At 39.9% G+C, this 16,338-nt stretch overlaps 1 protein-coding gene and 1 pseudogene across 1 annotated transcript in view; one reads left to right on the top strand and one right to left on the bottom strand.

The window, feature by feature from the left end:
• Positions 1-16,338, top strand: part of GABRR2 (gamma-aminobutyric acid type A receptor subunit rho2) — a 55,785-nt gene that overhangs the window by 18,732 nt on the left and 20,715 nt on the right. Inside the window, exons 3-4 of the mRNA XM_001376522.3 lie at positions 11,210-11,277; positions 13,909-14,132. Of these exons, the coding sequence (XP_001376559.2) occupies positions 11,210-11,277; positions 13,909-14,132 (292 nt within the window). The remainder of the gene's footprint in view (positions 1-11,209; positions 11,278-13,908; positions 14,133-16,338) is intronic.
• On the bottom strand, positions 14,081-14,242 carry LOC130457627 (U4 spliceosomal RNA; annotated as a pseudogene).

The raw sequence follows: 16,338 nt of genomic DNA, 5'->3' as shown, positions 1-16,338 counted from the left end.
TTTTTTTTTAAAGAAGTACATTCCTAGATCATAAGAAGAGTTCATTTGAGGCCATTTAGCCCAACCTTATTATTTAAGAGGAAATTGAAACACAGAAATTGAGTGACTTGCTTAAGGTCACAAAAGTATTAAATGGTGAAGCCAAGTTTTCAACCCAGGGTACTGGACAGTAATAATAATAGGAATAATTAACATTTATATAGTGCTTTAAGATTTGCAGAGTGCTTTTACAAACATTATCTCATCTGATCCTCCCAGCAATCCTAGAAGATTGGTGCTATTATTATTCCCATTTTACAGATGAGGAAACTGAGGTAGATAGCAGCAAAGTGATTTGCCCAGGCTTATGTGACTCATAAGTGCCTGAAGCTAGATTTGAACTTGAGTCTTCTTGACTCCTGGTCTAATGTGCTAACTGTTGCATCCCTATAGCTACTTCCAATTTAAGTCATCCAAGATTATTTGACAATGTTAATATATATACAGATTATGTGCACATTTCAGTTTGTTTCTTTTTTCTCCATCACCTATCAGAGCTTGCAGCTGAGTCTTTGAATAAGCTGCTTTAGTTAATACTTAAAATAGCCCTATCTCCTTTAGGAGGAAGTTAGATTTTCAAATGCCTGGTGCTCCTGTTGGGACTGTGATTTATCAGCAGGGTGGAGGGGAAGACCTGAGGTCTTCCTTTGCTGGGTTTCTTCTTTGCTCCTCTGGGCTATGAAAGCTCTCACCACCCATGTTACTGCATGATCATTCTACGGATTTTGCTCTTGCAGCTTCCTAGTTACTACAGCTTGGGTCCTCTTACTTTCTTCTTTCCTAACCAGGAAGTAAGCATTTATTAAGCACCCACCATGTTCCAGTCATTGTGCTAATTCTGGGGTTACAAAGAAAGGAGAAAGACAGTCCCTGTCGTCAAAGAGCTCACAATTTAATCTAACAACCTCTGAAGCAAACATCCCAAAATAGCATCTTTAAAAAAAATTAAAAACCCTTACTCTTTGTCTTAGTAGCATCTCCAAGACAGCAAGGCAAGGGCTAGGCAAATAGGGTTACGTGTCTTGCCCAAGGTTGCACAGCCAGGAAGTATCTGAGGTCAAATTTGAACCCAAGACCTCTCATTTCTGGGCTTGGCATTCTATTCACTGTGCCACTCAGCTGCCCCCCCCCCCCCCCAGGAACAGCATCTTGCCATGTGTCATCATAACTTAAGTAATGTCTAGCATTAAGTTCATTTTAATTGCTGGAAGCATAGATAAAGCCAACTCTAAGTTATAGCAGGGCAGCGGGGTGATATGGTGGATAGAGTGCCAGACCTGGAGTCGGCAAGACTAGTCTTCCTAAGTTCAGATCTGTCCTTGGACACTTATTAGCACTGTGACTCCGGGCAGATCACTTAGCCTTGTTTGCCTCAGTTTCCTCATCTGTCAAATGAGCTGGAGAAAGAAATGGCAAATCACTCCAGTATCTTTGCCAAGAAAACTCCAAATGAGTTAGACACTACTGAAAATGACTGACAAACAAAATTCTCCTTCAAGGCTGCCCTTGCTGCTCATCTTAAACAGACTTAAAGCATGTAGAAAGAAGTGTTTAGGGTTGGAGGACAATGAAATGGCTCCTGTACTTTCCCTCCCAACTGGGACTTTTTAGACCACTGTCTAATTTAAGAATATCTGGGCTCTAGATAGAAAGAAGTTTGGAGTCAGAAGATTGAGTTCACATCCCAGTTTGGCATTTTCCAGCTGTATGACCTTAGGGGCAGATCCTTAATCTCTCTTATCCTTTATTTTTCTTCTGAAAAATTGATATCATATATATTTACACATATATATGAATGTATATATTCATATGAACACAAAAATATGCATAATCAAGCAAAACATATTCCTGTATTGTCTATATCCAAAAACTATGTTTCATTCTTCACCCCAAGTCTATCACCTCTCAGTCAGGAGGTAGGTAACATGATTAAGCAATCATTTCCCCAGTTTAGGGTTGTTGTGCTCCTCAGTACCCTGTGAGGAGGAGCAGATAACTTGATTGATGGTTCTGCAGAAGAAGCATGAATTCATTTAGATGTCTTCTCCCCTTTCCTTGCTCTCATCCATTTTCTGTTCCCTTCTGTTCCCTTGTGTACTGACCTTTAAGTAGTAGTTGATGGAGGAATTTGGCTAAGCAGCTGAAGACCCCTTGGATGACCCTTTTAGTTTAGAGAGAGATGGGATTAAAACTCTAGCAGCTTTCTAATGATCCCATGGATTAGTGAAACTGGAAATCTCTTGACATCTTTCTGTGACTAAACAGCAGCTGTCTCATTCAGCTATATTCCCTGCTTTTAAGAACAGTGTGTTTGTGTGTGTGTGTGTGTGTGTGTGTGTGCTTTTGTTCTTAGAATTCATCAGAAGCTCCATATTTCTGAGGCTTTTAGCTTTCCTGGTATTATTCTTATATGACTGTCCTTGGTTTTCATACTCATAAAACTATCAACCACTTCCTTTGCTTCCTCTTTATTAGTCAGAATCGGGCACAAAATAATACTTTTCCTTCTGGCATCTTCCAGCCTTCGAAGGATGGAATTATCAACAAAACAAATCAAGTTTTTATTAGCTTCTCTGACTTTAGCATAGAGGGAGCTTCCGTGGATAACCAGATAATTGAAGTTGTTGATCACTGTTCTCTCTTGTTTCTGTGTCTAGCTTTTAGTTTCTAGAATTTATCATTCATCCCTTCCCTTGCCTTCCCTTCCCTTCCTTTTCCTTCCCTTGCCTTCCCTTCCCTTCCTTTTCCTTCCCTTGCCTTCCCTTCCCTTCCTTTTCCTTCCCTTGCCTTCCCTTCCCTTCCTTTTCCTTCCCTTGCCTTCCCTTCCCTTCCTTTTCCTTACCTTGCCTTGCCTTGCCTTCCCTTCCCTTGTCTTCCCTTCCCTCGTCTTCTCTTGTCTTCCCTTTTCTTCCCTTCCTTTGTCTTTCCTCTCCCTCGCTTCCTTCCTTCCTTCCTTCCTTCCTTCCTTCCTTCCTTCCTTCCTTCCTTCCTTCCTTCCTTCCTTCCTTCCTTCCTTCCTTCCTTCCTTCCTTCCTTCCTTCCTTCCTTCCTTCTTTTCTTCCTTCCTTCCTTCCTTCCTTCCTTCCCAGGCAGCCCGTTGTATTGTTAGTTAATATGACCTTATAGAAAGAGTCTTGGATTTTTTAATTAAAGGAAGTTTAAATCTTAGCTCTACTATTTCTACTTATGTGATCTTAGGTAGACTCTAACCTCTTGGAGCCTCAGTTTCCTTGTTTTTAAAAGAGAAGCAATGGAATTTGTACTATAATTCTCAGAGTGTTGTTTGAAAGATCATAGGAGGTAGTATTTTTAAAGGTCATTGTAAAATATCATATAAAAAGGGCTATTATTACTACTACTGAAATAACATTTCTTTTTATTTCCTCATTGATTCTCATCCAAATGTTTCCCATCACACATTCCCTTTCTAGCTTGTGGATTCTGCAGAAGAGTACATATTCTTGATATGCAATGACCCTCCATCATTTTTTTTATCTAATTTGTTCCTTTCAAATAGCATATATCATTACATTTTCAAATTCCAATCATGTGTCATGTCTTAGTCAATAACAGTGATAACTGTGAGGTAAAAGTGACTTCCAAGTTTTATGATCTTTTAGTTCAATCTTGTGTATTACATATATTTTTTATAATTGCGTAGAGACATTCGAGGTCATGAGCAATGTTAGTGCTCCTGATTTAGAATTTTGTCTCTTGTGAATTACTTGGGAGTCTCCTTCATTTTCAATTTAAGGCCCTCTTAATCAGATATACAAGTCTCTAGTCAAATATAGTCTTTTGGGCTCTCATTAAGTACATTCCAAACCTGGCTTTAAGACCATTATTTCTCTTACTTTAGCCCTCATCTGTAATTCCAAATTCCATTCTCTGCCACCATATTATTAGTTAGATGTTTACTTCCTTGGATAAGACACTGACTCTAGGCATTTTCACTGGTTGTTCCTGATTCATGAGTTGTTCTCCCTCCTCACTTCCACCTCCTAGCTTCCCTTGCTCCATTCAAGTTTCAACTAAAATCCCACCTTCAATAGGAAGCCTTTCCCAATATCTCTGCATTCTAATGCCTTTTCTTTAAGATCATTTCCAGTTTATTCTCTATATATCTTGTTTGTACATTTGTTTGCATGCTGTCTTGTCCATTAAATAGTGGTTCTTTGAGAGCAAGGATTGTCTTTCATCTTTGTATCTCCAGTTCTTAGCCTGGCACAGAGTAAGAATTTAATAGATGTTTATTGACTGACTGACTTCCCACATCTCATTTTCCCCTTTGAAGCTCACAGCAGTGATTTTGGAAACATTATTTGTGTTCCTAAAACCTTTAGTTTCTTGTCCAAGACTTTATCCGTAAAGGCGCCTTTCTAGATTCCTTTTGGTGATTTCATTTGTCTCCATATGAATTGCCAGAAGTAGGTGGTCATCAGTAAATTTGCCAAATCTTAGAAAGTTATCTGCAATGTTTTAGATACGCTCTGGAGTCAGCATGACCCCCTGTCCTATTATTTGTCAGGCTGACACATGGCAGCATTTGATATTCCAAGCACCCTTCTTTGCTCCTTTTTTTTAGTAATCGGTATTTTACATTCTCTCATTTCCCAGAATCTGTGAATTTTCATGATAATTCTGTTTCATTTTGTTTTTAAACCCTTACCTTCTCTCTCTTATTATCAATGCTAAGAATCAGTTCTAAGGCAAAAGAATGGTAAAGGCTAGGTAATTGTAATGAAGTGACTTGCCCAGGGTCACATACACAGGAAATGTCTGAGACCAGACTTGAACTCAGGGTGTCCTGACTCCAGGCTTGATTCTATTCCCTGAACCACCTAGTTGCCCCCATTAGTGTTAATGAATGAATGAAAAAGCATATTTTAAGATTTTATCATGTGCCAGGCCCTATGCTAAGTACTAGAGGTATAAGTAGAAAAAAGTGAGAAAATCTCTGCTCCAGTTGGGGAAGAAAATACATAAAATACATAAAAGAAGGGTCAGCAGCAAGCTCAGAAGTCCTAAGATGTTTTGGCAAACCTATGGCATGTGTGCTGGAGGGGGCTGCTCCCCTCTCCCTCTCCACCACACCAGTGGACATTTCCCCCTTTACCCACTCCTCTGCCCAACAGCCCAAAGGGAGCACAAGGGGTAAGGTGGACGGTTCACAGGCAGCAGAGCTGGAGGGGAGCAGAGCACTCATTCACTGAGGACATTCATCACTTCACTTACCCCTCCGCCCAGCAGTCCAATGGGATCACTTCTTCCCTCCCTTGCCTGGGGTAAGGGGGCAGCTCACATGCCATGTGAGGGTTACAATTGGGGCACTTGGTCTCTAAGTTCTCTAAAAGGTTTGCCATCACTGTTGAGCACAGAAGTGAGGTGCATAGTAAGGTCCAGGAGTCCTTAAGTTATAACAGTAGGTCAGATGACAGTGCTGAAGGTCTGGGGGAATGGATAAACAGGAGGAGGATAAAGCCTAGTGTTCCTCAATCTTACGTGACATAAGGAATAGATTTAATGACTCCTATCTCATCTAAATAGTGTGAACAGCCAAGCAGTCTAGTTAGTAATAAAAATAATAATAGCTAATCTTTATAAAGCACAGACCATTTACCAGCCACTTTATACATATTATCTCATGTGATCCTCAAAATAACTCTGGGGAGTAGGTGCTATTATTATCCCCATTTTTATAATTGAGGAAACTGAGGTAGACCAAAGTTAATGACTTGCCCAGGGTCATGCAGCTACTAAGTGTCTGAAGTCCAATTTGAATTCAGGTCTTCTTGACTCCAGGATCCACAAAGCCACCTGGGGCCCTCATAGTTGACTATTGGGTGGCCAGGGTTAGGGAAGGGACAAGGGGGAAGGGGAATGGAGGAGGTTCTAACCGTAGAGATTCTTGTTGACACTCAGCCATTTAGGATGGGTTCTGTGAATCATGAAAAGCTAATTTATTCATTGTTGTTGTTTAGTTGTTTCAGATGTATACAATTCTCCATGATCCCATTTGGGTGTTTCTTGGCAAAGATACTGAAGTGATTTGCAGTTTCCTTCTCCTTCTCCAGCTCATTTTACAGATGAGACATTTGAGGCAAAAAGGGTTAAATGACTTGCCAGCGCGGGTGTGTGTGTGTGTGTGTGTGTGTGTGTGTGTGTGTGTGTGTGTGTGTGTGTGTGTGTGTGTGACATAGCTAAGTAAGTGTCTGAGACTTGATCTAAACTCAGGAAGATAAGTTTCCCTGATGATGGGTCCAGGACTCTACTATACCACCTGGCATCTAGGATACCCTGAGGAAAGAATCTCAAGTCCATTACAGCCCTAAGGATTCAATGTTTCTTCTTTTTTTCCCTTCTTCTCAAAGATACATTTCCCCATGTTCCAATAAACATGGATTTCATTTCTTATTTGCCACCTGAGATTTGTTTTTTTTGTTTTGTTTAACTCTTACAGCAATTTATTTCTTCAAGCAGTCTTTTATTCTTCTTGATAAATATTCATTCCTCTACCCCTTTCACCTACTCTTCTTGTTATTTGACAGATCTGCATTTTGAGTACATGATGCTGGCTTTTTGGCAGTGGCAGCAGCACAAATAAGGGCTTTCCCAAAGTCTTAATGTAGTTTTGAGCCTTACTAGTTTAAAACAGTACTAAGACATTTGGGACATCCTGTACAGTACAATCTCTGCATGTTGATGGAACGCTGGCCTTTCCCGTCACTGCCCACCACTATGCCTGGAAAATTGAAGGCTAAGTTTTCTGTGACCCTTGCTATTAATGCTGAGGTAGACACTTGCTTGTTGAGAGTGGGGCGGGCACTGGCACAGGGGGCTTCTTTGTTCTTGGGTTTTCCCTTGGTCTCTCTCCCCAAGGCTTTCCTGAACTATTTGTCACTAGTTCCCCTGAGATCTAGCCTGAACAGCAATGAGCAGATTTCTAGCAATTCCAAGGCAACCAAAAAAACTGCCTTCTCTGAAAGTCTTCTGATAGGCAAAATAATTCACCTGATGCCACACAGCTAACAAATAGCAATGTCTTTTCATTGGCCATAGTCCATCCCTTCATTGAGGCAGGCAATTCTAATTCCTGGTATCGACATTCTGAGTTATATTTCTTTGCATCTCTCACACTGCCCAGCACAATGCTAGGCACGGAATAGGTATGCAACTTCTGTTAATAACCAGTAAAAAGAGATCTGACTTTGGAGTTATAGAACCCAGGTGCAAATCTCAATATTTATAGGTCATTGGGAAAGTCACTTCTTTCTGGGTCTTGGTTTCCTTATCTATAAAGCAAAGGGACTAGACTTGCTGGGGCTTGTCCTTTTTTCGAAGTGGACCAGTGATATCATTGGGTGATGTCCTGATTTGTGTCTGAGTTGGATTTAAAAGAGGAAGAGTTGTACACAGTTGTCAGCCTCACTCTCTCTTCCAGAGTCATTAAAGTCCACCAGCAGGACAACGTGACCTGTAAGTCCCCAGCTGTACACCTATGATCCTATGAAATGGGTATGAAGCTTGCTGCCTTCTGTCATATCCAGTTCATGACTTTGCCAAAACATTGACTTCCTAATTCCTTGTAGAATGTGAAGAATAATTAAAGACTTCTGACTTTGCATCTAATATTTGGTTGGATTTTCTTGACAAGCCTAAGACTCTTTCGATTTTTAAGAAGCCTAAGTCTGTATTTAAAATTCATTCTATGCAACAGCTTGTTGGACATCTAGGATATAATCCAGAGGTGACAGAATATCTCTAAAACCCAAGATAGCTCTGGGCTTCTGGGCTGATCGTCAGTCTTAGCTATTCCTGATGTGATATTTGAGTTCTTTAACATTCCTGGGTTGGACATCAGATTTTATGTCCTTTGAATCATTAAAAGGGAGGATTTGTTGTAGTCTCTTATGTTCTTGATTCCTGATGATTTTTCCTTATCATTGTCGTTGTGTGCCCTTTCTTTTAAAAAAAATTATTTTTTAAAAACCTTTACCTCCTGTCTTAGAATTAATACTGTGTGTTGGTTCCAAGGAAGAAGATCAGTAAGGGCTAGGGCAATAGGGGTTAAGTGACTTGTCCAGGGTCACACAGCTAGGAAGTGTCTGAGGCCAAATTTGAGCCAAGGTTCTCTTGTCTCCAGTCCTGGCTCTTTATCCACTGAGCCACCCAGCTACCCCTGACTCCATGATCTTCTGTTTGGTTTGGGAAGAAAAGCATCCTTGCTCAAGGCTTATGCACATATTCTCTTATCTTGGTTATATGGGAAGCAGTAATAGGTAACAAGTCTGGCCAGAGATAGGCTTCACACAAGGTATGAAGGACCTGCATAATCTCTGTTACTGTGTATGTCTCTGTGCCTTGTCCATAAAGAACAGGGGCTACCAGCATGATGTGATGAAAAGACCTTTGGATTTGGAGTCTTGGGACCCAGATTCAAATCCCAGTGTTACCTTGGATGATTCATGTCATTTTGCTGGGTCTGTTTCTTCAACTCTAAAATATGAGGAAATTGGACTAGACAGTCTCTGGGATCCCTTCTGGGTCTTCTAAATAAAATAATGTTTGTTAAGCACTTAGCACAGAACCTGGATTGTAATAGCTGCTTAATAAATGCTTATTCCTTTCCCCTACCTGCCTCCTCCTACTCCCACCATGATCTAGGAAACCTCTGAGGAATAATTCAACAAAGTAAGGTGGCATTGATTTTGACATTGTGGATGATTAAGGGTTATCCTGTCTCCTGGGACCCAGAACCAGTCACACTTTCACCCTGGTCTTTTCTGCTCCCTCCTCACCTTTACGTTTCTTGCTTTGAGAACTATAATGGAATCAACACTGCCACACACTGTCCCCATGTTGTTTGTCCGTTGTGTTCAGAGAGGATCAATGGCATCATGGGGTGATGTTTTGACTTGCACATGAATTTGATTAAGTGGGGCAGAGCTGCACAAAGTCCTATTCCTGTGACTTCACTTGTTGGAACACCTATCCCTGGCCAGCACCCCACTCTATGTGTCATCTCCTTGAGGCCAGGAATGGCTTCATTTTCATCTTTCTATCGACTTGTTAGCATTGGGTTGGGCATCTGGAGGTAGCATATACAAGGGCGAAGTCTTGAGTTCCAACCCTGGCTATGTCACCTAGTTATCTGTGTTCCCTTGGGCAAATCACTAACACCTCCTCCCACCCCTCTCAGTTTCCTCATCTGTAAAATAACAATTTCTAAGTTTCTTTCCAGATGTATTGTAAATCAACAGTTTCCATGATCCTAAAGTCAAAATGATGGGCAGCTAGGTGGCTTGGTGAATAAAGTGCTGGGCTTGGAGTCAGGAAGACTTGAGTTCAAATTTGAACCCAGACATTTACTGTCTATGTGATCCTTGGGCAAGTCACTTAGCCTCTGCTAGCCTCAGTTTTCTCATCTGTAAAATGGGGACAATAATAGCAACTTCTTCCAAGGGCTGTTGTGAAGATAATAAGATCAAGATAATAACTGTTAAATGTTTAGCACTGTGTCTGGGACATAGCAAGCATTATATAAATGTTAGGTATGTATCTAAAATTTATAGAGTATATGTAGACATATATATATATATATATGTGAATATACACACACATACAACTCTCTCTCTTCTGCCTGTCTATCTATCACTCTATATGTATGTTTTTCTCTATGTGAATATATACAAATACACACACACACACATATATATATATAGCTCTCTTGCTCTCTCTTGCACTTGGTCTCTCTCTCTCTCTCTCTCTCTCTCTCTCTCTCTCTCTCTCTCTCTCTCTCTCTCTCTCTCTCTCTCTCTCTCTCCCTCTCTCCATGTCTGTCCATTCTGCCTGCTTTCCTGTCTATCTAAAATTTATGGAGTATATTTATATTTTATATGTAAATATACACAAATACATATTTGTATAGCTCTCTCTCTTCTCTCTCTCTCTCTCTCTCTCTCTCTCTCTCTCTCTCTTTATAGTTATCCCTTTCACATCATAACTTTTCCTTTTGTGGTTTCAACACATCACAGGTTGGCATAAGAAATTAGATGGGAATTTTGGGGAAGTTTTGCAGAAGATACAGACGACATGCAAAAGGCAGAAGATGATACAGAAAAAGTTTAGAAACTCAGAAATGAATAAAATATATATGGTATTGTACAATATCAATATATTTTATCTTTTAACATCATAAAAATACCCAGTTGCTTTTTTTAAAGTTAAGATAAGTAGAGTACAAGTTTGCAAAAAAAAATGTGAAAGCCAACAGAAGACACACAATGGCTAGAAATGTTAACATTGACCTACATATAACCTATGACCATATGCCTAACCCAAATTTTATAATAAGGTACTGTAAATACCCGAGAAAAGAGAAAGGAAAAGTTCAGAGCTCTTCTCTGATGCCATGGGAGGGCCAAAAATTTTATGCTGATTTTCCAGATCATGGGGACACAGTGTCCCCTAACCCCCTCAATGTGGAAGAGATAACTGTGTATACACACACATATATTATGGTCATGATTCCAGAACCATTTATATACATATAAAATAGATAATATTTATATAGGGCTTTTATGTGTCAGGCACAATTATTATGCCATTGGATATAGATGTTTTTACATATATTATCTTTTATTGATATATGTTATATATTGTGTATATATTGTATATATGTGTTATATTATTATGTTTTATATGTGTATATATAATTTATATAAATATATACTGTATTTTTATTACCTCACACATAAAAAAAAGTCTGGATTTCCGTAAGGCATTTGACAAAAATTCTTGTGGACAAGATGAAGAGATGTGTGCTAAATGATATTATAGTTAAGTGAATTCACAACTGGGTGGACAAATGGACCCAAGAAATAATTATCTGACAATGATTATCATCTGGGTAAGCCTCTAGAGGGGTGCCAGAGGGATCTGTTTTGAGATAGGCTTGTGCTTAGTGTAAACGATGGCAAACCTCAAGTATAGATGGTATAAGTGATTTTGCCACTGACTAGGAAAACCAACCATACAATTCAGAATGAGAGACTCTTTTCTTCTTCTAAGTCCATTACTAAGTGACCCCAGATTCACCTAACTTTCAGGAACACTAGTGGAGAAAGCCACTTAATGAGTCCTTAAACAGTCCGGTTTTGTTTTTCTGCAGGCCCTGCGATTCCTGTTGGAGTGGATGTGCAAGTGGAAAGCTTGGACAGTATCTCAGAGGTGGATATGGTATGTATCTACAACACCAGGCCTTTCTTGCAGGGTCTGTGAAGAATCTCATTCTCCAATACGAATTTGAAAGGACTGGGTGACTCAAGATGGTGCTGCCATTTGTCAAAATTGGGACACATCTGGGCAGGGGAAAGTAACAAAAACAGTAACAAAAGAGTGCTGCATTTGGAGTAAGAAATCTTTGGTTGAAAGCTCAATTCAATCCATTGAACATAAGTCATTTAATTTCTCTAAGCCTCAGTTTCCTCTTCTGTAGAATAGAGATAGTCTTTAGAATCATGAGGGATTATTATATAAGAGTTTATTTTCTCTAAACTCTTCACTTATGGATGAGGAACCTAAGACCCAGAGAAGTGTAAAGGGACTTGCCCAAGTACACAGGTAAGTGAATGTCAAAACCAAGACTTGAACCCAGGTGTTTCATTATAAAGTCCTTACATACATTTCCATCTGCTCTATTTTCACTGGATGTCTCCCAGTCTTGGAACTCTCTTCCTCTCCATCTTCATTTGACTTCCTTGGCTTCTTTCAAGTCCCCACTGGAGTCTCTCCTTCTACTAGAAGTCGTTCCCAGTTTCCCTTAATGCTGGTATCTTTCTTATGTTAATTATCTCCAATTTATCCTGTATTCATTTTGTTTTTATTAGTCATTTTCATATTGTCTCCCCCAATTAGACAGAACTACTTGAGGTCAGGGACTGTCTTTTGCCTTTCTCTGGATCCCTAGAACTTAACACAGGTAATAGCACAAGAGTAAGTACATAAGAAATGCTTGTTGATTAACTACAGAGCCAGGGCTCCTTCCACTGTATCATTCTGCTTCTCTCCTTATATATGTGTTACAATAAAAGACTGTGATGAAGAGAAACTGAGGCACAAGTTTCCAAGTTTGACAAATTTATTAGCAAAGCTAGAACTTGCCAGTAAATAATATCCAGGGCCCCTTCAAAGCTAAGGACCCCTCTGAGAGGCAGAGCAGCTCTTTTATATGGTTAAATAAGGTCTCAGTGATACAAGCTAAACTAAGACTGTGATTGGTTTACCATGGAGATGAAGGGTGAGCTTGACTCAGAGAGGGGATTTCCAGGATTCAGGGTAACATGGAAAACCATAGAGTTGACTCACATTGCCTGGAAAGTGTCATGGTGGGCAAGTGTTGTATGATCAGGTTGACTTGCCTTCATCTCTTCTTCCTCCTCCTTTCCTTGATGACCTAAAACTTACAGATTTTGAGTGTTTGTGTAAAGCTAAAACCTACAGGAATAAGGCAACTAACCTCTTACAAAATCATCCATTCAGGTCTATCTAATCAAGTCCAAATTAGATCTATAAATTTTGGTTCCAGTGATTAGATAAAATACTTAATCAATCCTTCAATAAATAATTAATAAATAATACAAAATAAAGTGGATCAATTTGCAATTTCACACACAGCTCTTAGTATCTCCGGAAGGAAAGCCCTTTGTAAGACCAGAATAAGCTTGAGCTCTGCTTACTTTCAATCAAAGCTACTTGAGGGGCTCTATGTCTGCCGAAGGTTCTGCTTGCTGTCTTTGTCACATTCCATGATGGCACAGAAGCCACTGCTTTTGCATGGTTTGATGCTATCTGACTACCTTTCCTCTCCTTCCCAGGAAAAACAAAGCACATGTTTGCGAGATGTACAGAAGCTAGAGTGCAAAGTGCCAGGCTATGTGTAATATTCTGTATTATTATGCTTAGTCTCCTGCCTCCTGCTGGGGAAGGATGTTGGAACTGAACTTTTATCAATCTCTAATCACTTTGGGAGGTCAAGTATAGACACAGATCTCCACTGGTTGAAACTCTTCCTTAACAGGCTTAGCATCAGTCTGTCGGCTGGGAGGCTGGGAGGTACTTCTGGACCCATAGGAATAATTTAAGTGGATCATGGATAGCATGACCCATAGGCTGCTCTCAGACTCAAAGTTGGATCTGGCCCTTTAGACTGGGGATGCCCCATAGCTAGTGTAGCATACACTAGGGGATCTGTGGTCAAGAGCACCAGAGAGAATTTCTGTGTTGGAATGGGAAAGACCTGTAAGGTGCATTTATTTATTGTGGTTCAGTCACATCTGACTCTTTGTGGCCCCATGGACCATAGCACACCAATAGTGTCCATGGGGTTTTCCTAGCAAGATTACTGGAGTAGTTTGCCATTTCCTTCACCAACTGATTAAAGCAAACAGAGGTTGAATGACTTACACAACATATAAATGTATTTAACTTGATCTCAGGTCTCTAAGTCCAGCTCTCCATCCACTGAGTCACTTAGCTGTCTCCTACAGAAGCCATTTCTGATCCCACAGTTGTTTACCTCTTAAAATTCCTTGTATTGTTTTGTAAATAAGTTTATTGTAAAAATAAATAAATAAAAATAATGAAATAAAAAATAAGTAAATTTATTGTAAATAAGTTTATTTTGTAAAAAAAAAGTTTATTTTTTATTCATCTGTTTGTATGTTGTATCTCCTCAGTAGAATGCAAACTGTCTTTATATTCCCAGGTTTCAGCACAGTGCTTGGTATATAGTAGGCACTTAATAAAAGCTTATTGAGTCAGACTGGATTAAAGTCTTTGTCTAGCATCCTTTCCTTCTTCCTCCCACAGGATTTTACAATGACTCTCTACCTGAGGCATTATTGGAAGGATGAACGCCTCTCATTTCCCAGTACCACTAATAAGAGCATGACATTTGATGGGAGGCTAGTGAAGAAAATCTGGGTCCCAGATGTCTTCTTTGTTCATTCCAAAAGGTCGTTCACTCATGATACCACAACGGATAACATCATGCTCAGGGTGTTCCCAGATGGACATGTTCTTTATAGCATGAGGTAAGGTACCCCATCCAACTGGAGATCTGGTTGGGCACTTGGTTTTCAATTAGCAATAATTATGCCTCAGTTAAACCTTATTGGCTATGATACTGCCATTGAGCAAAGCTTTGATTAGGCACTTGGGCCTTGGAGGTAGTACAGTCCCTTTGAGGTGATCAGGAACATCTCCTCAGGGTTAGTGAACTGGCCATTCTTTGAAAAAAGTCACTTAGAGCAAAGTAGTTTCTGGAAAAAGCCAGAGAGATGGCATCTAGGAAGATGAACATGTTCAAGAAGGGTTGGGATAAATCTACCCTAGGTTATTAATTTTAGTTCAGTCTTTTTTTAGTAGTGTCTGTCTTTGTGACTCCATTTGAGGTTTTAAAATTTGGATTATTATTATTTGGGGGGGGGGTAAAGCTACTGGAGTGGTTGGCCATTTCCTTCTCCAGCTCATTTGATAGATGAAGAAACTGAGGTCAACAGAGTTAAGTGATTTGCTCAGAGTCCCACAGCTATTAAGTATCTGAGGCAGGATTTGAACTAAGGAAGATGATGCCAGGCTTAGTACTTTATCCACTTTGCCACTTAGCTGTCCCCTATGCTAGGTTATTGAAGGGGAGTTTATAGTGCAGAAGTGATGGGTTACTGTGAAGAATAGAGCTGGTCATCTAGTATTTTAATCTTTCTTTTCCCTTCTCTCTCCTGGAGAGAGGAATGGAGTGAAGTCATTATCTGTCTCCTCCTTGAATGAGGGGGCAGTTGGGACCAGGAGCTGGTTTAGGGTGTTGTCCTTTCTCCAGTTATGACTTTCTCCTCCTTATTTCTTTCTCTTTGAATTCTTAATGAGCCATACCTTGCTATAGCAATCAGCTCATATTCTAGAATGGAGACAATGTAAAGTACTCAAGTCTGTGTGGCTCCTTTCTCTATTGTACAGTGTTTAGGTTAGAAGAAAAATTAAGACAATCAAAGTAGCTTAGAGCCCCAACTTGGTGAGGAAATTTCCTAACATTCAGACAGAGCTTTGGCTTTCTGCCCTGATTTAAATTTTTGCTTATCTCTAGCTAACTCCTGGCCTCTCTTTGTTAAGGAAAAAATTTAGATACCAGAAATATTTAGATAAAATAAATAGCAGAGGAAATTATGATAGCATATCTCTGTTCTTCTGAAATGAATGTTAAGGTGGATAAATCTACTCCCTTCAGTGCCATTGTCTGACTTGTCAGAATCAGAGTAACAGGTTAGATGGATGGACCAATTAACTTTTCTTCCTTTTTTAAACCCTTACCTTTTGTCTTAGAATCAATATTAAGTATTGGTTCCAAGGCAGAAGAGCCATAAGGGCAAGGCAATTGGGACTAAGTGACTTGCCCAGGGTCACCCAGCTAGGCAGTATGTGTGGCCAAATTTGAGCCCAGGACTCCCTCCCCTCCCCCAGGACTGGCTCTTAATCCACTGTGCTACCTAGCTGCCCCTAAAAATCAACATTGTTCACAGGTTTGCTGAAGCAGATATTCAGAGAACCTGGAAGGACCAGGCAGATCCAGAGTCAAATGATCACTGCAGATCCATGGGATGGCTTTTCTTTAGCCTTTCATTTTGAGAGAAGTAATATTCTGCAATTGATAGTGTGCTAAATAATATTGGAGCTGGAAAGATCTAAGTTTCCAATCCCAATTCTAATACTTATTGGTTATGTGATCCTGGGTAAGTTATTTAATAGCTAAAGTGCCTAATATTTAGCTATTAAATCATAGACCCATGATACATTCCATTTCATGACAAAGGAGAAACAGGATGAGGAAAGATCTCAAGTCCATGTCTTATGTTGTTCTTGTCCTTTGTATTTGAAGAGAACCAAAATGGCACCATGATGTCAGGGTCAGTTTACAATGTGTCTAACTGTGGTTGATCAGACCAATCTGGGCTGGGAGGGTTCTACCACAGGTCAGGCACAAAGAGCTATGTGAACCTTTTGGTTGGAGATGTCTCTAAATTTGTGCATCTCATGTTTCTTTTAAGCTACTGCAATTCTGCTTTGCTCCTAGAGCACAGTGCCTTAAAAAAAAAAAGAATCCTTACCTTCTATTTTAGAATTAACACAAGGTATTTGTTCTATGGCAGAAGAGTGGTAAGAGCTAGGCAACTGAGGTTAAGTGACTTGCCCAAGGTCACACATCTAGGGTGTGTCTGAGGCCAAATTTGAACCCAGGACCTCCCA

The sequence above is a fragment of the Monodelphis domestica genome, chromosome 2, assembly GCF_027887165.1.
Source record: "Monodelphis domestica isolate mMonDom1 chromosome 2, mMonDom1.pri, whole genome shotgun sequence".
NCBI lineage: Eukaryota > Metazoa > Chordata > Mammalia > Didelphimorphia > Didelphidae > Monodelphis > Monodelphis domestica.
Note: the sequence above shows the minus strand (reverse complement) of the source record. Positions and strands in the feature narration are given on the sequence as shown.